General features: G+C 38.5%; 1 protein-coding gene across 1 annotated transcript; it reads left to right on the top strand.

Moving 5' to 3' along the window:
• The first annotated feature begins 931 nt into the window (after window positions 1-931).
• On the top strand, window positions 932-25,810 carry inhba (inhibin subunit beta A). Its single transcript, XM_003222335.4, has 3 exons — window positions 932-1,198; window positions 3,271-3,782; window positions 18,173-25,810. The coding sequence occupies exons 2-3, from the start codon at window positions 3,395-3,397 to the stop codon at window positions 19,051-19,053; spliced, it is 1,269 nt and encodes a 422-aa protein (XP_003222383.1). The 5' UTR covers window positions 932-1,198; window positions 3,271-3,394; the 3' UTR covers window positions 19,054-25,810.
• Window positions 25,811-26,383: the final 573 nt, after the last annotated feature.

Here is a 26,383-nt window from a genome sequence, read left to right on the forward strand (position 1 = left end):
AGGTAAAATAAGAAGCAATGGGTGTTACAACTACAAATCAGATCTACAAATCAGATTATTAACTATCTGTTGATTTCAAAGCATGCACTCTAAGTAAGATTAGGTCAATCTCTTTAAAACAATAGACACTGACTGCCACCCTGTGCACACTTCTTTAGAATTTAAACTATGATCTTGTAATGCCTTCTCAGAAGTAAGATCATTGAATCCAATGGAACTTATTCCTGGGCAAATCGCACAGCATTGCAATGAAAGCCATAAAAGCTTCTCAGTAAGTATGAATAGAATCAGACTGTACATCACACCTTGCATCATTGTGAATAATTGATTTCAATAAAATTCTGCTGAATTCTGCTACATCAAATAAGCCATCTTTTATATATGAAATGTCCAAAAACTTTGATTTTTGTAACAACTTTTATGAATGCTGAATCTGGAAATATAAACTGCGGATGAGTGCAATATCTTACACTGCTCTTTTGTACAAGTATCATTATTTTGAGCAATTCTGCATTTTTAAAAATGATACAAATTGGGGAGGAAATAGCCCAAAGACCACAGAATTTTTCAGTCTCTCCCTCACATAACATTCAGAAATAATCTCCAGAAACAATGTATTTGTAGGTTTGCTACTGAGTGTGAAATAAAGTTGATTAAGATGGAATTATTAAATGACATAAAGTTGGTTTTAAAACATTCTGTATTGAAGAGGTATATGGAACAATATAAAACATAATAAAACTGTCCATGTATATATGTGTTTCCCTGCATTCTTGAAATCCACCCCTTTGTCAGTCTATGACTGCCTTTGATATGTTTTTTTTTCCTTCTTCAGATGTATTATTTTGAGATGGTGGATCCACATCCAGCACATTTGCTCAAAAAAAAGTGGCCAAAAGGAGTTGCATTGTATGACAACCTTGGATGAATGTACATTGCTTTGTGTCAAGCAAGGCAAATAAGGCTTTCCATTAGATAACTGTCAAAAAGTATGTCTCACACAGGAAAATAACTCATATGCTGATGTAATGCACCATTAGCCAATCCAGTGCTCTCCTCCATCCCACAACACTACATGTCATATACTTACACATTACAACTAGAGTATAAAGCTTTGTGGTCTGAATTCTCCTAACAAAGAACTAGAAGTGTTCTTAAGGCTCTGTGAGAAAGACCTCAGGAGATTCAGTCTTAAAAGGTAAAAATCTAACTTTCCTGTTCTCTCTTTTATGGTTTTATAGCATTTATGTGGAAAGGTTGTACAAAATGTGCCCCTTACCCTGGAAATTATGTGAAATGTTCTATTATAATTACCTTAATATTGTATACTTTGTTAACACTGATTGGTGATGGATTTTACAAAGAATGCTCTCTATATGTACCAAGAGTTCCCACTGATAGAATAGTTGTATCTGCCTGTTACGCACTTATTGGATACTCTAAACATTAATTCATTCTCTGATGAAGTTTCATCCCTGGCTGCACTTTAAAACATGCTGAAATTAAAACTAATTTAGAATAAATGAAAGTCATGATGTTCATTAGAAGCACTGCAAAGCCTGTGTTGCAAGTATGTTTATTTAATACATAATATTACCAGGACTTCAAAAGGAAATTAAGTTTCCCAAGTTTTTAAGCACAGCAGTACCAAACCTTACGAAAAAAGATTGATGGTCATTTAAATAGTCTATGCAAAAGCGAAAACAATCTTCCTTCATTCTTTGCTCTGCTTAAAAACACCTACTGCACAAACAGTGGCAAATAGGAAAAAATTGTATGCAAATTTTCAGACTTCCAATTATTTTCAGACAGAAAAACATTCTAGAACTCTTTATTTCTTCAGCAAACTCTCAAGGTGAGAGGGACACGTATGGTAGGGCCCTTTATAATCACCATGTTTGTGCTAATTTGAGAAACTTGGTTGTCATATCCAAAACAATGGTGTAAAATTCCAAAGTGATGGAATTGAACTTAATATACTTCATATAAAAGCTTATATTAAATTAATTTGGAAGGAAAAGCAAAAAGAAAACTGACTTCAAAGCTGCTTCTTATATTTAAACAAATATAAGAAACAAACTTTGATATACTCTGGTATTTGTGGTGGGAAAATACAGCCATGGTGGAAGTCCATTTTCTCTTAAAGAGGTTGTGATCCATAATATTTCTTTTTAAAAAGTTCTATGAAAAAGAGCTTTTATTCAGTCAAATTTGACTCATGTTAGAACTAAATAGTCAATGTTTGCAATATCAGAAATCATCTATTTATCTGTTACAAAGGCTAAAACATCTAAGAATCAAGAATTTGCCTCAAGTTACAACTAAGAAAGTGCCTCCAGGTTTGGCAACAGTCCATAGATTGCCGGCTCATTCTCAATGTAGTTGTCAGAGGTTGTTGCAAAGTTCTGCAGCACAGAAACATCAACATGAAACACAAATAGGTTCTGCTTTGGCCTTTCAGTGCCATGCTTGTTTTCTGGAGCTCAGAAATATCACTTATATTCTAAGATCCCAAAGTTTCCTTTCATTTCTTCAGATCTCCTGCCAGTGCTGATAACCCTCAGCATCTAAATAAATCTGACTGAGTGGGATCTCTTCTCTACTTCATTGAGAACATAATTAGGTGTTTTCCCACTAGTGCCAAAATAAGTGGCAATTCTTAGCACCTTTTTGGCATATTCGTGCATTCGTGCATAACTCACACAAAAAAGTGTTTTAAAGGTTGTTCTTTGCCCTTGATTCTCACGTTGCTCTGTTAACTTGAGGTACTTTGGAAAAACTAGAAAGAGAAACAAAGAAAAGAAGCTACAAAAAAAAGAAAGAAAGAAAGGGAAGGAGGGAGGGAGGAAAGAGAAAAGAATGAGATTGAGAAAGCAGAGGACAAATGTTACAAAAGAGAAAAGAGATTTAACAGGAAAGGTGGCTAGGGCAGAAAACATGAGCAGTGATATATAAATGAGACATGAGTGTGTGTGCTAGAATACAATTCCAGCATAAGGAAAGCAGCTTGTCAGAATATGGGCTGTTCCTCCCCCTTCCTAATCATAGCTTTTACTCACAGACAAAACTCCCTCCCTCTCTCATTCACTCACTCACTTTTAGGCCAATCGGTCCTCCTCTCTCTCTCTCTCTTTTTCTCAGTGTGTTTCTCCCACTCTGAGACAGAGTCAGAACTCCTCTCACTGACAGCCACAAACCTCTATAGCACTTACTGAATTCAGAGAGGGACTCTCTAGACAAAACTTCACTGAAAACTTTTTGTTCTTCCAGTGAATTTGCTGAAGAGGAAGAAAGGAAGCAGAAAGACAACAAAACAAAACTGTGCATGAAGTAGTGTTGGGAGAAGAAAAGCAGTGCCTTTTACAAGAGAATCACAACAATTTTTGCTGCCAGGATGCCTTTGGTTCTGAAGAGAGGATTTTTCTTGGTGCTTTGCTGGATTATAGTGAGGAGTTCTCCTACCCCGGGATCTGAGGGGCACAGCTCTGTCACCGACTGCCCATCCTGTGCCCTCTCCACGCTCTCCAAGGATGTGCCCAGCTCCCAGCCTGAGATGGTAGAAGCGGTAAAGAAGCACATCCTGAACATGCTGCACTTGCGGGACAGACCGAACATCACTCAGCCAGTACCCAAAGCTGCACTTTTAAATGCTATCAAGAAACTCCATGTGGGGAAAGTAAGAGAGGATGGCAATGTGGAAATTGAGGATGACATTGGAAGAAGAACGGAAATGAATGAACTTGTGGAGCAAACTTCGGAGATCATAACATTTGCAGAATCAGGTGGGTCTTAATAGGAGCATCAGGGTGAAGGTGCAGAGAAAGACTCAACGTAAATAGGTCTTTGTCAGAACTGCAATTAACTTGCTTTTCTTTGCAACAGTAATAGTCTCTGTGAGGTTACAGGTTGAGAGAAAGGAGAGGGCGAAAGCATGAAGGAATGCGGGTCACTAGAATTTAGCCTTGGCTGCAGATGAGTTGCTTACACTTACTAAACCTAACCAAGCGAAGGGGTGGGGGAACTCCATACTAATCTCAGGCTGAAATATTGAGTAGGTGGGCTCTTCTTCCTGTTATGTTTGTAAAAAGAACAGATAAATGTGAGATTATTGGTGCTGATAAATAAAAATGAAAGCCAGCAAGGGAAACAGATGAAGTACAAGAGGGTCTTTATAACAATCTGGGCAAAGCCAAATAGTTAGTTTTCCAATCAACTCACTGTAAAAGCTGACAAGTTGAGAACATACATTTTCAAATAATTGTTACTCAATTCACAGCAAATATTCGTGGCAGTAAATGTGTTAACAGCTACTGTCAGAAAGCTTCAATAGTAACTGGGACAAATAGTTGTAAGCTATCCAGAATGTAATGCTGACTTTTGTACACTGGAAAGAGGAAAGAAAAGAGAAGAAGAAAAAATAGTATTCTTAAGAGCTCCTTGCCAATGAATGCAACCTTGGTGGGGTATGTTTTGAGCAATCTAATTAGTTTTAAAATTCAGAAGTGAAATATTTTCATATAGATTCTAATGCAATAGCACTTCACAAATATGTCCTAATGCTTCACTAATTATTAAGTTCACCAGGAAATAATAATAAAGGAAGATCTCAGATCTCATTGGTATATTATGTGTAATATTCATCAGATACTTATGTGCATATATATGTGTGCATGTGTGGGTGTGGGTAGCATATAAACTGACACTTACATTTACCTGTCTGTCTATACCAATAGCTATATAATCTAGAGATTCAAAGCCACCGCTGAAAACTTTCTAGAGGTTAATTATGTTGCCTAGTTAAAAACATTTTTCTGCTGCCAAGACAGCTTGCAAAATTGTCATTATTTTGTTCAGTCCAACATATGGTAGGCAAAGTATGCACAGGCACACTGAGCAATTTTGTTTAAAAGTTTGTTGCAGTAATATAAACAGTTAAGGCAACTCTCTGAGTTTCTAGTCCTGAAAACCTGTTGACTCAGATGTTCTGTTTGCGGAAAAAGAGACATGCAGAGAAGCATGTATGGTTTAAGAACAGACATTCCTGCTGCTAATTGCCTGAGATTGCAATGTAGAAGGAGCTCTGGTTGTCTATGTTTAGTAGTTCTCTTTAACAAATCAGTCATTATCCCAGGGAAAGGGTCGCCATAAAAAGCAAACATAAAATTGCACCGTTTCTCTTTCAAAAGATGGGTGGGCTACCAATGAACCTCAAAAGACCTTGTGGCTGTTCTCATTTAAAGAGGGAGTATTCAGAAGCAACAAAATGGCCAGATCATCTAATGGAGATGTAGTGGATCCAATTTATTGCATTAGTCTCTCTAAGCTGGAGGGAAAGACACATGGAATGAATGTGGTTTCCAGATCCAGTGAGTTCCAGCAGGCTTTCTCCTTAAAGGAGGCTCCAAAGACAAGTGTGACATGCTTAAATGGTGACACAATCCAATTGGTTTGCAGCATCACATGATTAATATTAACTGTGCCATTGCCCAGAAAGTGGCCAATAGTCCGGCTACTCATTTTTCCCCCTACAAGCTGAAATATTCAAATTACTTCATTTTCTATTGTTGAAACTTTTGGTTTTGGTGACAACTTTATCCATTTCACATTCATTCTTCTATAAGAAGAACAGACGAGGGACCAATATACTGAGGTCATTCCTTAATTTTGGGTATATATTCAGTTCCCTGAGAAACCCTTTTCAAAATATTACAATTTTCCTTCCCTTCCGTGTCTTCTATACACTGAAATTGTATCAAGGAAAGTAATTTTTGGTCAAACGGAAAACATAAAACACACAAATAGTCCTATTCCACTTTGACATCTTACAGATGAAAGGACCACTACCTTAGGTTAGGACTGCTCGACACCCTTGAATATTATTTTATAATACAGTCTTCCATAAATCCAAGCATTTTTTTCCTCTACCTCAATTCACAGGTCTCACATTATTTGTGGCAATACCAACTCAGTATTTTTGGGTGGGAAATATGGATATCAGTTCCTAAAACAGTACAGCTCTATTTTCATTACATCATGAGAAATGAGAAAAAATATAGCAATTTGTCAAACAGGTTGACAGAGATTCGTGGAAGTCAAGGTGTCCAAAAACACACTCCGAGATATGTCTCATTTCTTTTTGAGTCAAATAGTCCGGTATGGGATTTACTTTCTCCTCTATCCAGTGGAGTGATGCACATTCTGCCGTTCCTCAAAGCAACCATCATCTTATAGGGAGGCAGTAGAGAATCAATGAAAATGAATGAAGAGCATACTCTTCAGCTTTGTCAAATGGATACTATTGAAAATAGAAGCAGTCAAAGATATTTTCCCCTCAAGAGGAGGGACTTGATCTAATGTAATTGTCTCATTGTTCTCAGGATTCAGTATACTAACTGAAATTATGCAGTGCAGCTTTTGTAGTCAATAAAACTAGAAGGATCTGATAAATGGTGAGTATTGTTTGCAGACCTCCTTTCTGTGTTGGGACTAAGAAGGATTAGAAGGAGGGAGGACTAAATTGGATGGGACTGGACAATAGGAACAAAGGGCCAAAGGCTAATATACTGAAATGCAGGTGCTCTCAGGCCCAGGAGATCAGACAAATATTTGGCAGGTGCTATTAAAATTACAGGCAAACCATTTTGAAACCTATATCTGCAAAGAGATTTGTAGTGATTGGGAAAATGGGATTCTAACAGGGTATTACAAATGTTTGCAGAAACAATTAATGCAATATACGAGTTGAACATGGCTTACTGCTTTCTATTAGCAGAGAAAAAGTGCATTTAGAATAGTTTTGCTATAAAACAAGTCTGTGCATAAATAGTCTTTGGGGATAAAGACAGTAGAGTCTCACTTATCCAACGTTCTGGATTTTCCAAGGCATTTTTGTAGTCAATGTTTTCAATATAGAGTCTCACTTATCCAACATAAACGGGCCGGCAGAATGTTGGATAATAAGGAGGCATTAAGAAAAAGCCTATTAAACATCAAATTAGGTTATGATTTTACAAATGAAGCACCAAAACATCATGTTAGACAACAAATTTGGCAGAGAAAGTAGTTCAATATGCAGTAATGCTATGTAGTAATTACTGTATTTATGAATTTAGCACCAAAATATCACGATATATTGAAAACATTGACTACAAAAATGTGTTGGATAATCCAGAACGTTGGATAAGCGAGTGTTGGATAAGTGAGACTCTACTGTATCATGATATTTTGGTGCTAAATTCATTAATACAGTAATTACTACATAGCATTAATGTGTAATGAACTACTTTTTCTGTCAAATTTGTTGTATAACATGATGTTTTGGTGCTTCATTTGTAAAATCATAACCTATTTTGATGTTTAATAGACTTTTTCTTAATCTCTCCTTATTATCCAACATATTCACTTATCCAACATTCTGCCGGCCCGTTTATGTTGGATAAGTGAGACTCTACTGTAATTGATTATTGCAACAACAGTTAATGGTAAATGAATTGTATTAACCATCTATTATTTTACTGTCTCGAGACGTTAAGTAGTCAGTGATTGCAGTCCAAGTAGTATGTATATTTGCCAACAGGATTGCTAATGGATGAAGTGGCTCCTTTCAATGCTGCTACATTACTAGCAATCTTCCAGCATCTCAATTGACGCTAAATAAAAGGCTGTACATGACAAATACTAATGCAGAGAACTGAGTGAGGAGGAGGAGGAGGTAGTGTTGACATTCCAGGATTGTGATCAGTAGTTAGTCAAGACTGAGTGGAAATTGTAATCTAGGTTTTTGTTGTCTAAAGCTGGAACCTAAGCAGGTTCACAGATATCTAAAGTACCATTGATTTTGGTGGAACTCACAGTCAAAGAAGTAGGTTCAGTCTGTCTTAGGTATCTGTTTTTTAGTTTCATACTATTGAAGTGCATGATAGGAAAAGTATATTGTGCACATATTTTAAATGAACTCGCAGTAAAATAATGGGAGGGGACGCAGTAGAGATTATAGAATAGAAATTTCATTCATTTTTTTTTAAAAGATTGGGTTCATCTTTCTGTCCTGAATATAAAGGGACATAGCCACAAGAGGGCACACGCCAAAGGGTTTTCCCACTCCTTCCCCTGCAGGTTAACCTTGCTTTAAGTTTCTGTTTCACCCAATTGGCTCTGAAGCAACAAGATTGCTGTGCTTATCTATTGTTTGTTTCTTTGGCCTTCTTAATGGCTTCATCTAGCAGAACTGGCAGAAATTCACCAGAGTGGTGAATTGAGGAAGAATGTGCTCAGCAGAAACAAGGTAAAAGAGAAACAGAGAGACAGAAAGGGAAGATAAAGTGAATAGACCCAGAGGCTAAAAGACTAGACATTTATTAAGGTCAGACTGGTAGTGTTTTTTCCCTTTTTCTTTCTGAGGCACTGAGAAATGTGTCTATAGTTTATAGGTGAGGCTGACTTTTTTTTCACAAAATCTTCCTTTGGTTTCATTCTTGGGGGAGGGGGGGGGAGGTATTGCAATCCAGAAAGGCAGCCTTTCTCAATCCAATTTCTTAAGACATGATTTAAAGCTGTTTGTTATCTCAAACTGATTGTTTTATACAAGCTTCAAAATATATTGGCAAATGTAAATACTACCATGTTTCCCTGAAAATAAAACAGTGTCTTATACAGTAGAGTCTCACTTATCCAACATAAACGGGCTGGCAGAATGTTGGATAAGCGAATATGTTGGATAATAAGGAGGCATTAAGGAAAAGCCTATTAAACATCAAATTAGGTTATGATTTTACAAATGAAGCACCAAAACATCATGTTAGACAACAAATTTGGCAGAAAAAGTAGTTCAATATGCAGTAATGCTATGTAGTAATTACTGTATTTATGAATTTAGCACCAAAATATCACGATATATTGAAAACATTGACTACAAAAATGCATTGGATAATCCAGAACGTTGGATAAGCGAGTGTTGGATAAGTGAGACTCCACTGTATTAATTTTTGCTCCCAAAGATGCACTAGGTCTTATTTTCAGGGGATGTCTTCTTTTTCCATGACGAAGAATTCACATTTATTGTTGAAAAAAATGAACATTTATTATATACTATACAGGAGTTGTTGTCACAAACCAGCATGACCAGACAAACTGTGAATCCTATCAAGAATGTCTTGTTACTACCATTATTTCCATGTACAACAATCTATGGTACATACATTTACCAATCCTGCATGCTCTGGTGTTCTGTTTGGCGGGCATGCTTCCAAACAAAAGCTTTGCTAGGTCTTACTTTCGGGGGAGGCCTTATATTTAGCAATTCAGCAAAACCTCTACTAGGTCTTATTTTCAGGGGATATCTTATTTTCAGGGAAACAGGGTATATAAGTATGTGCAAGGATCTATGCCGATGCATGCAGCTTATAATGCATATGTATCTCTAGAGACATTAGCATGGCATTTCAGATACACATCCACAGTGTGAGTGTGAAGGATGGCTAGAATTGTGTCCAGGATCAAATAACACTTTCTACATCAGAAACTCTGAAATGTTCTTACTCTTGGCATTTACATACTGCCATGTACAGACTGGGAAGGTGTTTTCTCCATAGTGGAAAGCTTGAAAGATTCCCTCTTCCTCCTTTGGAAGACAACTGGTGGTTCATGAAGCAGGTTTTGCATGGGACATCCTGTTCACACGAACAATGTAATTCTACAGCCTTAATCTGTAATTTTTTTCTTTTCGTGTCAGGAGCAACCAGAGTTGCTTCTGGAGTGAGAGAATTGGCCGTCTGCAAGGACGTTGCCCAGGGGACGCCCGGATGTTTTGATGTTTTCCCATCCTTGTGGGAGGCTTCTCTCATGTCCCCACATGGAGCTGGAGCTGATAGAGGGAGCTCATCCACGCTCTCCCCGGGTGGGATTCAAACCTGGCAGCTTTCAGGTCAGCAACCCAACCTTCAAATCACAAGGCTTTTATCCCCTAGGCCACAGGAGGCTCCAATTTATAATTACTATATTTGCTACAGCTATAGGTAACATTTTGGTTCATTGGCTCTGAGAAAGAAAGTAAGGTCTGAATCCAGGGCACTTCTTGCCTATCCCAGCATCCTCAGTTGCTTTCTTCAAAGATAGAACAAGGACTGAGATGGAGTGATATTGCCTTGTTTTCACTGCCTGCTTCCTTCCCAGCACTTTGTGAATACCAGGTCTCTGCTGAACCTTTTTAAGCCTCATGCCCTTTTGCCATTTCTCAATTTTGAGTAATTCTTTTCACCTTTAAGAGCTACACTGAGAGGAGAACATTATCCAGAGTAATTGCTCTGTGATAAGTACAATATTTATGTATCCAAAAGCATGATGACCAAGTGTGAAGCAGTAACAACCACAGCAAAGCAAAGATGATTGCAATATGGCAAAATGGGAAAGAGACTGCAGTATGGGAGGTGAACACAGACCATCTATAGAAGTTGGGCACAAAGTAAATTCATCATCCCATGCAGTTAGTCGCATCTCTCTATTTATTTATATGTCTAGAGAGAATAGTATTAACCTAGCTTCCAGTCTGCAGTCGTTGCTCTATAACTATTCACCTGTGTGTGCCTATGATAGCATGCAAATTGTCTTTTTAGTTAATTTTTGTTTTGTTGTCTGTACCAGAGTGGGATAAAAGGTAAAGGGAAAGGTTTCCCCTGACGTTAAGTCCAGCCGTGACCGACTCTGGGGGTTGGTGTTCATCTCCATTTCTAAGCCAAAGAGCCGGCGTCCATAGACATCTCCAGGTCATGTGGCCGGCATGACTGCAAGGAGTGCCGTTACCTTCCCGCCGGAGTGGTACCTATTGATCTACTCACATTTGCATGTTTTCAAACTGCTAGGTTGGCAGGAGCTATGGCTAACAGCAGGCGCTCACTCCGCTCCCGGGATTTGAACCTGGGACGTTTTGGGACCCTGGGATAAAAACACTTTGTGAAATATTGCTGAACTGCAAAGCCTGCTCTTCCCCACTATTGTTTCGGGCTGCTGGTGACACTGGCAGTCAGAAAACACCTTGCAGGCCACACAAGTCCTACCCTTTGATGGAATGAGGAGTGATTCAATAGTTATAAAGATCTAGACTACATGATAGGAAATGGGATCCAAGACCGAAAAACCGTTAAACAATTGAGTGCAGTGAGCTCAAGATTTAACTTTAAGGCAGCTATCTTTAATTGGAAACAATGTCATGGATCTCTACACAATGAATCTGGGAAATTATATTGACAGATACCTACTGATCTAACTAAAAAAGCAGATTCACCCATACAAATGTTTATTAATGTTTTCTTGAAATTGGTACCTTCTTTAAGGCTGCAACTCAGCTAGGAAATGTGCAGAGAGTTGTACTGGTAATCTTATCAATTTGAATAGCAGAATATCCAGAAGTTCTGCTTCCAGTGATGGAAATTACCACCCTTAGGCCCTGTGTATACTGATAATTCATATTGGTGTGAGTTTGGATCACCCTGCAGGTGGCCACAAAACATGAACTGTTCTGGTTTAACCTGCGGGAAACCATTTAATGCAGTGGTTCACTAAGGATAAAATATCTCCGAACCTGCACCAGGGTTTAGACTTTCCCCTGAGTTCTGGCAGTATAGATACCCGCTGCCAGTTCCTATGCAGAATTGACTCTGGGGGTCCTACCAACTATCATGCTCAGGCAGCCTAGAGACATAGGGTGGCTGTCTAACACTCCCCCCATACACCCACACATACAAACCCTATCACTGCCAGCTACAGTGGTGACGGGGCCATCTACCTCTCTTCATCCCAAGTTCCTTTGCCATTTACATGGCACAGATGGAAGAGGAGAGACTACCAAGCATGAGACAGGTTGCCTTGACATCACTGTAGCTGACAGTGACAGGGAGAGAGAGGGTGGCATTTGAGCCCCTACCCAGTGGTCAGAGCCAGTCCAACAATGAGGTGAATTAAGCGGTCGCTTGGGGTGCAAAACATACGGGGGCGCAGTTGAGACTGCTTTTTCTGTTGATTTCTTGTAAAACATGATGTTTTGGTGCTTAATTTGTAAAATATTAATGTAATTTGATGTTTAATAGGCTTTTCCTTAATCCCTCCTTATTATCCAACATTTTTGCTTATCCAACGCTTTTATTTTTCAGTGATTGGTTTGGGGGGGGGAGCGCCAAAATTCTGTTCGCCTACACTTGAAAAAAACCTAGGGCCGGCTCTGCCAGTGTTTCAAACAGACTTTGCTGTTTCTGTCGTCCCAAATTATGCAGCTGTGTAAAACCGCTCTCATGCCTTTTATGTATTCACTCTCTATAGAGCAGTGGAGGGTGCTCTAAAGCATTCTGGGAGCTGGTGCAGGAGGTCACGGTAACAGACTAAAGTCAGGAGCCCCACACTGATTTGCCAATCTTTCCACATAAAGAGCACTTTTGTGAGTAGAAAATCCACCTGTGATTCAGAGCATTTATTGACATAGCTAGATTTGTGGGTAAAATCATCATTACCATATGTACATACTGTCCCAGTTTGTTTGGGGCAGTCCTAATTAATCTTCTTGTTATACCACTTTTCAGCTGTTTTTAAATTGTTCCAGTTTCTCAGTCCTCTTTGCACGTCACCACTTTGTTCTAGTTTACTTCCGTTACTGTAAACTGAATTCAAAATGTGAAAGTAATTTGTACTCAATTCATTAGGGGAAGAAGAGGAGAAGGGGCAGAATTTTGCCCTTCCCAATAGACTCAGACAAAAATAAACTGCTGCAGCTTACCTATGTGTTCTTCATTATTAATACCTTTTTCAGTTTTGTACGCACTCTGGTGATACTTGGCCATGCGTATCATGGTATTTATTTGTAATATGTTGGAGGATGTTACTAGTGGAAGATATGCCCTGCAATGATTCTCTTGGGTATAATTCAAAATCCAGTGACAATCATCAGTTTTCATTATGATATAATGATTTTTTTTTTCCGTGTCAGGAGCAACCGGAGTTGCTTCTGGAGTGAGAGAATTGGCTGTCTGCAAGGACGTTGCCCAGGGGACGCCCGGATGTTTTGATGTTTTTACCATCCTTGTGGGAGGCTTCTCTCATGTCCCCGCATGGAGCTGGAGCTGATAGAGGGAGCTCATCCACGCTCTCCCCGGGTGGGATTCGAACCTGGCAGCTTTCAGGTCAGCAACCCAACCTTCAAGTCACGAGGCTTTTATCCCCCAGGCCACCGGAGGCTCCTATTATGATATAATGATGTAGAATGTCCATGCATAACAGGTATCCCTTTTCAGAATCCTTGTTGTGCTTTCCATTAAAATGCAGTGCAATTATGGCTAGATTTACACTGCCATATAATGAGGTTTGGATCTGTATTATACTGGCCTCATTTACAATGCCATATAATGCAGAAACTGCATTATATGGTCAGTGTAGAACCATATAATGCAGTTTAACTGCGCCCAACTGCATTATATGGGTTTTCATTGACCATATAATGCAGATTGAAATGGCATGATATGGCAATGTAGATGAGGCCTGAATAATGCAGATCCAAATTGCATTATATGGCAGCCTAAGGGTTCCAGATGTGACAAGACAAGAAAGGAGTGAAAATAACCCATGAGAGGAGAGCTATCCCAACCTGAAAGTAAGACCACCTGAATTCAATAAAACATATTTCTAATTTTCAGATTAGGTTACCTTAGTGTTAAACCTGTTATGTAGAGCAAGATAACTACTGGGTTGTTGTATGTCTTTCGGGCTGTGTGGCCATGTTCCTGAAGTATTCTGTCCTGACGTTTCGCCCACATCTATGGCAGGCATCCTCAGAAGTTGTGAGGCATGGATAAAAATAAAAAAATAAAAAATAAAATAAAATACTTAAATACTAAAAAATACTAAATACCAAAAAATATCCATACCTCACAACCTCTGAGGATGCCTGCCATAGATGTGGGCGAAACGTCAGGAGAGAATACTTCTGGAACATGGCCACATAGCCCGAAAGACATACAACAACCCTGTGATCCCGGCCATGAAAGCCTTCGACAACACAAGATAACTACTTTTTGAGATAATTGTGAGCATCCAAATTTGAAGATACATAGAAAATCTTCTCTCAGCCTTTCTTTGCTCTCTAATTTTTAATTATGATTCCCTTTTGGGGTTTTTTTCCATTTGTGAGATACTGCTGAACATTTTAAGTGATCACAGGGAAGTGTTCGCTTAACACCTCAACCTTATTGGTGCATGATATCTTCTATCAGCCTGTACTGCCAGTCTGTACTGACCAACACATGTCTCTTTCTTTAATTGATATTATTTCAGAAGAATGCGTACTAATGGAGCTCAGCTCCAAGAATAATGAAGACATCTAAAGCCAAGCAAACCTATCTAGGAGCCAAAAACAATCATGGTATGGGGGCAATCCCATATCTATAGGAAGGACATTTATTTCCGAATATTCTCTCTTGTCATACAAGAGCCCAGGACACTGAATTCATTCAGGATAAGACAATATAGAAGGAGGGATGAATGCTGGTTGCCATTTACCAGGAGCGAACCAAAGGACATGGGTTCTCATTTGCAACAATAGTATTCGAATAAGGAACAAGTATTTCCCATTTAATTTAAATAGATTTACTGTAAAAAAAACCTGGTGGCTCAGATTTGTTTGCTACCCAAATTCAGGAGTGGAGGACGTAGCCTGCAATGGATATTAGGGAAGTACACCACAATACTATTGTATGAAATTGGAAGAGGGGTCTTTGCAAAGGATTTTCAATGAATATTTAGTTTATATGACAAATAATAAGAGATGGCTGGAACGTGTTCTCAGATGAAAATTGTTTTGATTGGAGTTGCACTTTTTACATTTATAGTTTGAGCACACATACTTGTGTTTTTAAAGTACAGTGGAACCGAATTAAGACCACCCCAACTTAAGAATGTTTTAAGTTAAGGGAGGTTGAGTTAAGGCCCGGGTTTTGCTTTGATATACAAGCAGCCTTTTGAGTTAAGAGCTAACACCAGAGGGAGTGCTAGTAGGAGAGTACAGGGCTTTAGGGCTTCAAGGGCTTGTGCCGCGTGACCTCGTGCCTCGTGCTCTTGTCCACTTTGGGAGATTGCTGTCCGCTTTGCTCTTGTCCGCTTTGAGGAACTTTGAGTTAGCTGATTTTGTGTGTTTTTATTACTGGTATGTTTGGCTTCATGAAAAGAGAGAGGGAGAGAGAACAAGAGGGAGGGAGGCTGGAATAAGTACAGTATGAAGAAAATGATGTTTCAGCCTCTTCACTTTGTGCTTCCTTGCCACAACTTTGTGTCTCTATAATTTTAAAGTTGATTTTTTTACTTTTTCATGTGAATGTGCATTTATACATTATTTGTTATTTATATAATACATTTTCTTATTTTAAAACAAAAATTGGAGGTTGAGGGGCTGGAATGGATTAAATGCCTTTCAATGTATTTCAAAGGGGAAATCTGCTTTGAAATAAAAGTGTTTTGAGTTAAGAGCTTGGTCATTGAACAAATTAAACTCTTGAGTCAAGGTATCATTGTAGTAGAAAACCAACAGTATTCCTTAGAGTGTGGAAATCATTCACTCACAGTGGATTAAAGAACAATTTAAAATTAGACAAGAAGAAACAGAGGGGCATTTTGAGTAACGTGTCTCTTTTAGGCTAAGTAGAATTTACCCCTGAGTATATAGAGTTAATTCTGCCTTAATGGTAAGAAGAAGAAGAAAATGGAGGTGGGAAAGACTGCCAAATGCTTGGATCTGTTTAATAAACAAATATTAAGTAGCTCTGCCATTCAAATAAAACAAACAAAATTGAAGCTGATGATTTTTCTCTCATCTATGGGCATGTTTACACTGATCACTTAGGTTGCTTTGGAACCAATGTAGGAGAAACCAGTTTTACTGGGTGGGTGATTACATTGATATTAACCAGGAAGATGGCCACAAACAACTTCCAGTTGAAATGGGCAGGGGGAAAAAGGGAAACTGACAAAGTGGAGTTAATCAATTATCTGCTGCCCAGCTATTTCCTTGGGTGCTTTTCTTTATTATACATTACGCTGTAATAGGCAATGGGATGGAATCCCAATAAAGACATATTTATGAGTGTCTTCTACGTTAACATTGGCCTAAGACCTGTTTAACTAAGTAGTTAGGTCATCTATCTGAGTAAAGTGTTCATAAGACCATACTACATGTCAAAACAAGAACAAAGTACTATAAATCACAAAATAACTTTATTATTTGAAATTACTTTTTAGACATCTAAGGTTCACAGCAACCATCCTGCCACTCCATCTACCTTCTGCACCTCCCATCTTCTTGTCATTTTCAGAACAATATTTCAGTGAGCTTCTAACTTTCTATTTCTTGTTTTCTCTCATTTCCCCTTTTTCATCTGGGAACGCCCAGTTCAAATCTCAGTAGCCTGGAGGGGAAAATGTAACTTAACATTTTTTTCTGAAAATTAAGTATTGATGTAATGGCACTTGTCGCAAAGTTTATGGTATAGCTTGGTTCTCTTTTCACCACCACCACTGTATTCTGGAGCTATCCAGTCCTGCTCTGTGCAAATAGGTTAGGTTTAAATTACCCGGGAGATGGTTAATTTTAATGTGCTCAACCTGGGCAGTAGAACTAAAACGGCATCAGCTAGTAGTACCACAAATTTAATGAAAATATATCAGAAGATACAAATTGTTATCTAGAAATTAAAAATGAAATTGGTTCATAAAAAACCAAACCTGGCATTTCTTAATGTTTTTAACCCAACTGGAGACAGATACTGATGCTGTGATACTTTATTAATTAATGCCAAAAGACACTAAAAGGCTCTTGTAAAATGGGGCTAAACATCGTGTAGTATAACTTTGCTGATCAAATGGCTACAGACCTTTTAAAAAAATTAAATTTGAATCAAGTCTAGATAATATTTCAAACAAATACCAGCTATAATGCCTACAATCCCAATCAAATGTTATTCTGTTCAAATGTTAACCCTAACCATGGGAGGGGGTGGGGAGCTTTTCAATATTTTTGAAGGTTTTTCAATGTTGTGGAAAAAATAATAAGTGGCAAACATCTTTTATAGTTTAGAACTACAGTAGAGTCCCGGTTATTCGACTTCCGTTTATCCGACACACCGTATTATCCGACGCACTGCCGGGGGGGGGGGAGGGACTTTTGCACCCCATGCATGGAGGAGGGTGCAGAGGGGAGGGCCAAACTTGAAAGGCGCCATTTGAGAAACCTTTGAAACTGAAGCCACAGGAAGATGCCTGGAGGGAGGCAGGCTCAGATGGAAGCTTTAATGGAAAATTTCTCCCCCCCCCCCATGCCTTCCTTGTTTACCTTACAGGAGCTCGAAGGCTCCAACCAGCTGTTCCTAAGGGCGGGGAGCGAGGCGGGTTCCGTGTGGAAAAGGGCCCGGAGCCGCCATGCACATGGCTGCCTTTGACGCAGCGTCTGTCTCCCCCTCCTCCTTCGCATCTTCCTGGGGAGGAAGAGGGAGAGAAAAGCTCTTCTCTCAAATTCCCTGTTGAGGGAGAAAAAAGCTCTTCTCTCGAGCTCCCTTCCTGCCAAGGGAGAGAAAAGCTCTCCTCCTCCTCCTCCCCCTCTTCTCTTGAGCTCTCTCAAGCAGCCGAAGGGAGAGAGAGAGCTCAAGAGAAGAGGGCGAGGAGGAGGAGGAGAGCTTTTCTCTCCCTTGGCAGGAAGGGAGCTCAAGAGAAGAGCTTTTCTCTCCCTTGGCAGGGAGTTTGAGAGAAGAGCTTTTCTCTCCCTCTTCCTCCCCAGGAAGATGTGAAGGAGGAGGAGGAGGGGGAGACAGACGCCGCGTCAGAGGCAGCCATGCGCATGGCAGCTCCGGGCCCTTTTTTACACGGAGCCCGCCTCGCCGCCTGCCCCTAGGAACAGCTGGTGCTCCTCTAAGGTAAACAAGAAAGGCACGGGGGGGGGGGGGAGAGAAATTTTCCATTAAAGCTTCCTTCTGAGCCTGCCTCCCTCCAGGCATAGGGCCTCCGTATTATCCGTCAATTTCAGTTATCCAACATTGGGCCCGCCTGTTTATGTTGGATAACCGGGACTCTACTGTATATTAGAACTAGGAAAACATTAACTAACATAAGAAATGTAATTATTTCTCTCATATTTATATTTTTCATATTATAGGTCCTGCCAGGAAAATGCTGCATTTTGAAATTTCCAAGGAGGGCAGTGAGTTATCAGTGGTGGCTCAAGCTGACGTGTGGCTCTTCCTTAAAGTCTCTAAAGCTAATCGGACAAGGACAAAAGTGACCATCCGGCTGTATCAGCAGCAGAAACTTCCCAAGCGCAACTCCCAAGTGGTGGAAGAGGATGTCAGTCTGAAAGGAGAAAAAGGTGACATTCTTATCTCCGAAAAAGCAGTAGACACCCGCAAGAGCACCTGGCACATTTTCCCAGTCTCCAGCAGCGTTCAGCGCCTCCTTGATCAGGGAAAAAATTCTCTGGATGTACGGATTGCTTGTGATCAGTGTCAAGAAACAGGAGCCAGTCTGGTGCTGCTGGGAAAGAGGAAAAAAAAGGAGGAAGACGTCGAAGGGAAAGAAAAGGATGGCAGTGAAAGCCCAGGGGAAGAGGAGAAGGAACAATCCCACAGGCCATTCCTGATGATGCTTGCCAGGCATTCAGAAGATCGCCAACACAAACGGCGGAGGAGAGGCCTTGAGTGTGATGGCAAAGTCAACATCTGCTGTAAGAAGCAGTTTTTTGTGAGCTTCAAAGACATTGGCTGGAATGACTGGATCATTGCCCCAGCAGGCTACCATGCTAACTACTGTGAAGGAGACTGCCCCAGCCACATTGCGGGTACATCTGGCTCAACCCTCTCTTTCCACTCCACTGTTATCAACCACTACCGCATGAGAGGGCACAGCCCTTTCTCAAACCTCAAGTCATGTTGTGTCCCAACCAAGCTGAGACCCATGTCCATGCTCTATTATGATGATGGGCAAAACATAATTAAAAAGGACATCCAGAACATGATTGTGGAGGAATGTGGCTGTTCATAGGTATGTCTACAAGCTGCAAACTCGCATTCATTTGGGGACTTCTTTTTTTTACAAATTTCAAGAAGACAAAGACCAAGTACGCTCAGCATTTCAAAATAAAACAATCCGGTTTCTAAAATCAACGCACTCAGTATTCACAGGAGAGACAAACAACAGAAAGATGAGTGGCATTCGCCAGGGACTGAAGGAGAAACATTCAAAAGGTGTGGGCACGAGCATTTTCTGTCTTATATGCCCCATGCTTTATTACTTAGCATTTTCACTTGTGTCGGTCATAAGAGGAAGTATGTTTTCCTCTGCTACCATAACTATGCATTCAAGTCCTGACAGCAGCACAGATAAAATGCTAAAAGTCTGCAATTTGGATGCTAAGTCCAAAATGGTATTAGTTCCCAGAAAAGCCATGTGTATGAACAACACTGCATTCACTGGCACTTTTACTTCTGTCAGTTTACCAAGGACACCTTGTGTGTGCCCATGTGTATGTGTGTGTATGTGTGAACGTTTCTTATGGCATATGCACACAGAGAGCACACTTGTGAGTGTGTGTGTATATATTTATATATATATATATAGGTAAAAGGGACAATAATGCGCAGGTGTACTATTCACCTTTATCTTCTGCACTATTTTTGCAAAAAAAGTTTTTAAAATTATAAAGAAAGAAAGAAAATACAAAGTTACATTTCGTAAAGGTGCTTATGACATTAGAACTATGCAACCAAGTTGGTTTGAAACTGTTTACCTGAGAGAGAAATGAGAAAAAAAAATACCCAGACTTTTTTTAAAAAATGGAAGTAACATGTTTAACTTTTTCTTCAATAAGAGATACTTGAACGGAACATGTTTGTCCAGCTACTGGAGCCAAACATTTCTATATTTTTTAAAAAAAGATAAAAAAGAGATTTTTTTTTAAAAAAAATGCTTACTATTTGCACTACAAAACTTATGTTCAACCTGTCTAATCCTTATTTAACAATTATTTGGGGGTGGGGGAGGGAATGTGGTTGGGGTGGAAGGGAGTCAAGAGCTGCACTTATTGTGAGCTATACAAAAACTGCTACAGCACACAAAAATAGTTATTTTTATTATTATAATAATTATTATTTTATACCTTTAAAAGATAGATGTGTACACCAAAGACACTTGTGTGAGCCTCTAAACAGTCTGTTTTTAGCTCATGTTATTCATAGGTTAGCATCTGGTTTAATGGTCATCAGCAAGGCTGGCTGCATTTAAACTGATGTAAAGGGTTACTAGAGGAATCTGTTTGGAGTCCTGAGATTTGGTTCTGTGTTTCAAACATCCCTAATCTGTCGGGGTGCTTTGAATCAAAGTTCTGTTTCAGGCCAAGAATAGTTCAATTATGAATCCTTTGTATGTACAGCAGCTGTACACTCATGGAAAGCAACTTCCTGTAAGGGGGGAAATCTATATTTGTATATGTATGTATATATACAGTTTAAGCACTTCAGGCTACACTTTTAATGTTCTTAAAAACAATGAATGTTTATGTGCCAAGCACAGTATATTAAATGTTTTCCTTTTTTTCAGTGGAGGAAATGGATTTAAAGTTATACCACTCTCCATAAAAGAAATGCACTCTCCTACATAAACATGACTTCAGTCTAGCTTTCACCAGTCCTGAATCTTAGCCAAATCCAACTTTACCTTAGTGGTATCTAGTAATTTGGGCATTTTGGATATATGCAAGGTGTCAATTATTCCCCATATCTAATTGGAGTAGACACACAAAAATAACTCTTTAAAGGTTAGTCCAGTGTTTATCCAAATCTCATTTATTCATGATGTCTATTCAAATTGCGATTATAAATTGAATTTATGCCAGCGTGGGCTAAATCCTAAATGTTCTTGGACAACAATGATTGTGTCTATTTATCTGAAGCTACACAAGCTGGCAGTAAGAGCAAGAGATTTTGCACATTACCTTGCTAATGTGCATAGTGTTTAGATGACGCTAGGGAGAATGCACAATGCACAATCTGAATCAAATAATGTGCATATTGATCTGTTAATTTATGTAACCCACTAGGTTACTATGATATCACCCAAGCAGTAAATAAGATTTATCAAGCAACTGAAAATGTTGAGTTAGGTCTGTGATCAATCCAAATGGACAGGGCAATGAGTGAAATCTCCATCTCGCCAAAGTGTGCATTTTCAATCTGAATTGATTAGTTACTGATCTTCACTTATATAGACTAACCAGACAACTTTTATTAACCCCAGTACATATGATTTTCAACTGTCATTATGTAAAAGAATTATGAAATCAAAAGCATTGGTTTATGCTGAACGTTCATGACAGAATGAGAAATCTTTTGATCACATTTTGTGTTGAACCCTGATTCGATTTATGTTGGGAGCAATATGGAAACAAATAGATTATTCTTATAGTACACTCAGATCCCACCTGTAATGACAGAGATAACATGCTAGCATGTTGTAGGCCAGGAGGATAGGAAACACTCTAGACATTTTTTGTCTGCTAATTTGATCCAAAGCAGATAATCAGTATGCAGGTATCTCTTGCCATACATAAATTGGTTATGATGTTGGCTTGAAAGTCTGCTGCCACGTAATAAGGAAAAGTGTAGGCTAGATCTCTATGTTTATCATGTAAACATAACATATTTTCATAAATACATAAAATATGAAAAATAGCCACTCCTAAGATAACCAAACACCTATGAGATAAGGTTTCCTGTATATCCTGTACACTGTCACCATACGAAGGTCATGGATATGGCAATAAATGCACAGATTTGTGATGCATTTGTACTTTGCTCATTTGGGTGGCAAGTTTATGAGTAAGCAAGCACATGTGTATGTTTCTATGTATAAAGCAAGAGGCAGGATAAAGGCAAAAAGAAAACAAATCCACTGTTCAGTAAATATCAAGCACTTATAACAAAATCTAATTTATTGCATATATTTATCCTTCATAATATAGCTAGTGGGTTACATGTATGTAGAGTTCCTTCTTTTAAAAGTACCCCCCTTTACTGTTTAGGGGGTAGGCAGGGCAAGATAATTGTGGTAAACTGGATGACATTAAATAGTATTTCATAACATATCTAGGTTTTCAGATTTAAATTATCCATAGAACAAAGCAAACGAACAAATAAAAAGGAGACAGAGGTCTTAGTGGCAAGTCTGCAAAAAATCCTGAACCTTCAGGAGTGAGTGTTCATGCTTTGTTGCTATGAGGGCATTTATCTGCAATTTGGGAAGGCAAAGGAATCTTGAAAAGGGAATGATTGAACTATTGGAATTGTAAAAATTCTGACCTAGTAGTATAGAGCATCCATATTTTTTGAAATTCAAGCATTCCTAAGAGATTATTTGATTATGTTCAGGATTTACACTGAAGAGTAAAATTCAGTCCAAATTTTCCACATCATAAAGATTCAGAGATAGAAGTGGCACATTTTCTGAAATGCTCTTTTCTCTGAAGTTCAATCACAGACAATCCTTCTCAGAGATTAGAATAGGCATGCATATAATTTCCACAATAATTTATTAATGTTAAACAGTTCCACAACTTCAGCTTACTCTCAGGTATCTGGATATAGGATCACGGCATATATATGAATGAAGGGCTCTCACATGAAGGAATATTCAAATTAGAAGTTGTCCAGAGCAGAAAAGCAGAGATGTGGGCCAGTGTAGTGCAAATTAAAGTAGCCAACGTATAGAGTTTGTGTGTAAGAAACCCATGTTTAAATTCATACCCAACTTGCTTAGGCAAATTACTTTCTTTCGGCCAAACCTACCTCATAAGGTGGTTGTGAGATTAAATGAAAAGAACTATAAAATTTGTTCTAGAAATAATTATCAGTAACATTTGCATGGCTAAATTCCGCACTAACTGACTACTCCCTCACTAGTTAATCACATGCTTATTTCAGTTTTATTGTTACAGACAACAGTATTGACAATTTCATGCTAGCAGAAAATGTAGTTTTATTAGTTTTGTTTCAGAAATATTTGAAAAAGATCAAGTTCTGCTACAGTTGAACGCGACAGCTTAATCCATTTTCTTGAAATATCAGCCTGAGTTAAGAACCAGAGATACAAGTGTCTGCCATTTCAATCTCCCCTATTTGTCTAAATTCTTCAGGTGGTTGAAAAAAAAATACAGTTGTAATGGGTGATTTTATGATAAACACATTGGAAAAAGTTATATAAATTTAAAAGCAACTGTCTCTTATCCCTTTCCAGGAGCATTCATTTCCTTTTTAAAAAAAAATTTCTTAAGTCAGGCATAGGCTTTTGATTTGTAGTCATTCAAAGGAGAGGAGGTTGGGAAAGTATATGAATGAATAAAATATGAAATTTGGTACATTAGTCAAGAATGACTGTACTTTCAGAAGAACAACAAAAATTTAAAAATCTAATTAAATGGGTATGTTCTCAAAATAGAGTTTGAAATTGCTCCCATATTTGACAAGTTCTGTAAGCCAAAAAGCCTTGGCAACTCAAGCCCTTTTAGGTAGCAATTAAAAACAGAATAAGAATAGTGTCAGGTTTTTTTTGTTATTGTTGTTTTTTAAAGTCATTCTTTTGTTCAGCATCTGCCACTTGCGTTGTTCCAGCCATTCAAAATGCCATGTCCTCCGTTACCGAGAAACGGATTATCCGAAACTAAAACTGCTTAAAAACTGGATGGTGTGAAAAGTGCAATGATACCTAATGGATTAGGATAAATTGATGTGAGGTTTACAAAGACATGGTTAAGACCTAATGCTGTCCAGTCATCTAAAACATGTTCTTTCTCTTTGGTTTGGACCAACTATGATTTGTGAAGGAAAAAAAAAGGCTGATGTATACATAATTCTAAATATTGTTAACTCTGATATGGAAAAGGAATGGGGAATCTGAGATGTTCCTAATCTCCTAACCATGGTTAAAAAAAGCAGACAGCATTAAGCATATGCCATATAAAACAAGAAAAACCTGCAGGTGCTTATATAGAGCCCTCTCTAAATTTTAATGACCCTAGATCTTCAGATAGTCCAGTTTCAGACATTTCAAAAGGAGAAGGTGCCAACTCTTGATTTCCATAAGAACAGCCCAATAGTAATTCTGTTGTTGCGATTACATAAGTGATTTGTCAGCACCAAAACACATTAGCAATTGAAGCTTAAACACTTTAAAAATATTTTTAAAAGTTCAGTAAAATCCCAGCCACCAAGTTCATGCAACCATGCCATTTCAAAAGTAAAAGAGGTTTGGTAGCTTCATGTATTTGCCAATGAGGTTTGCAAATACCTATGTGCAAAATGGACAATTTAAAAACCTGAATTTCCCATGACTTTCGTACTGATACCACTGAAATCAATTTAACTAAATGGAATTTTACAGCAAATCTCTAATGTAACTCATAAGACAGATTCTGACGACTCTGTACTTATACTGAACCTAATACATTTATGTACTATTCAGTATAAGAAGTGTCCAGACCAGATACCTTATGAACATCATTTTATGCTTAAGGCAATCTACATTTATAGCATATTTTGTTATTTATTTTTATTCAGTATTTCTTTGTTAATTTACAACAGTTTAGTTTTGTATTTAAACTCACTGAAAGCAGAACTTTGACAATGGACTGAAGTACACATATATGTGTGTGTGTATAGATGTGTGTGCTTGTGTGTATATGTGTAATACATATATATCACACACACACATATATATACCTGCCCCAATCCAGCAAGAGTTGTCTCTGTATGGGAATTAGTTTCCATCAGAGGTTTACCACATTAGATATTGTAAGAGAGACACACACATTAGATTCAGTAACCAGAGAGATGCATCTTTGGTGATACTTTTTAGCTCTCAAAGGGCTGGGGAAAGTGAAAGAAGATCTTGTAGCACAAAAACAAGGACCTCATCACATTAATTGTCCTAATGTGGGAGACAGCGGGTGGATTTATGGGGCATCCATGGGCCAACAAGGCAATCCATCACCTGCAGTGGTGCCTTCCCCATCATATGTCCTGCTCCCCTCCCCGTGCTTGCTCCGTTGCTGGCAACAAGAACACAGAAAGCCTCCTGTCTTCATATTACTCCATCCTAGGATGCTTTCAGCACAGATTGGGGTTGGAGCCTGGCTGGAAGTATATGTCATAGTTTGATGGGATCCGGTGGGCTTTGTCCCCAAACTGTGTGGAAGCATCCTAGGACGGGTAATTTTGCCCATATGATGAAGTCCCACGATAGATCTTAGTGCAGAATTCTGCACACGAGAAGCTCTGGATTGCGGATATATGTATATGCGTATGTATTTGTGTATATATCTATATGTATATACACAACTCAACGCAACACAGCTGCCAAGATATATTGATATTTTGTTGGGCTTTTTTAAAAAAAAGTTTTATTGTTATTGGTTACTTTTATTTTGCATACTACATGCAGTGCTTTAACCAATGTTCATTCGGCTAATGTAATTAAAGTTGTTAATTTATATGAATACATTTCAAATATGTCATTGTTTTCTTAATATTTATTGTGTAGAAGGACTGGTAATTTTTTATTATTTACAGTATGTTTTAAGAAGTAACAATTTGATATGTTCTCCTTTTTGTTTGTTAGAAGTTATTTATTTTCATAGCATTCCGTCTGATATTTTATACCTGGAAGGCATGCAATCTATACTTTGTACAGTTAGCAAGACATTTTCATCAACTCCCAGTAGTTTCTCAAATAAAAGATATGTTTGGCACAAGGTCTTAAAAAACCCTTTATGTTATTGTTATTGGTTTGACAGAGGTAATACCTCGGAATTGTTGTCAGACTCATTTATTCCTATTGGATTTGTATCTAAGAAGATTGAATCTCTTCTCGTCCAATTGAGTGTTCCTTCATCAAACGTATCACAGGGATGGATGTACACAATGGGGAAAGTGGCTGAAAATGAATCCTGTACATCTGACTTTGAAATGGAAATGAGAAAAACTGTCATCATCATGGAGCCTTTACCATCTGACAATATATTCAAGATGCCTGGATGGGGATTTATAGTATCTCTCCCCCACCACTAGAGATGGGAGGGCCTGGAAAAAATAGAAACATTGGGGAAAAAACATTTTCCCCGTTTTTTTCCATCCCTCTCCCAACTTTTCTGGGTTTTTTTCCAGGTCTTGCCATCTCTACCCCACACATTTTAGCATTGCTCTTCACTGAAAAACCTCCCAAACTATACCTGTGCTTTCAGGAGGAATTGAGAGCGAGTCCACAGAGCCTTATCCTTATGTCAGCAAGATTCCTAATGATCTTCCATAAAGATATTAAACAAAAT

This window comes from Anolis carolinensis, chromosome 6 (genome assembly GCF_035594765.1).
Source record: "Anolis carolinensis isolate JA03-04 chromosome 6, rAnoCar3.1.pri, whole genome shotgun sequence".
In the NCBI taxonomy this organism is placed as follows: Eukaryota; Metazoa; Chordata; class Lepidosauria; order Squamata; family Dactyloidae; genus Anolis; species Anolis carolinensis.

Coding starts and splice junctions, on each gene's coding strand:
- inhba (XM_003222335.4), top strand. CDS start 3,395: ATGCCTTTGGTTCTGAAGAGAGGATTTTTCTTGGTGCTTTGCTGGATT. Junction 3,783..18,172: donor CATAACATTTGCAGAATCAG/GTGGGTCTTAAT, acceptor TTCATATTATAG/GTCCTGCCAGGAAAATGCTG.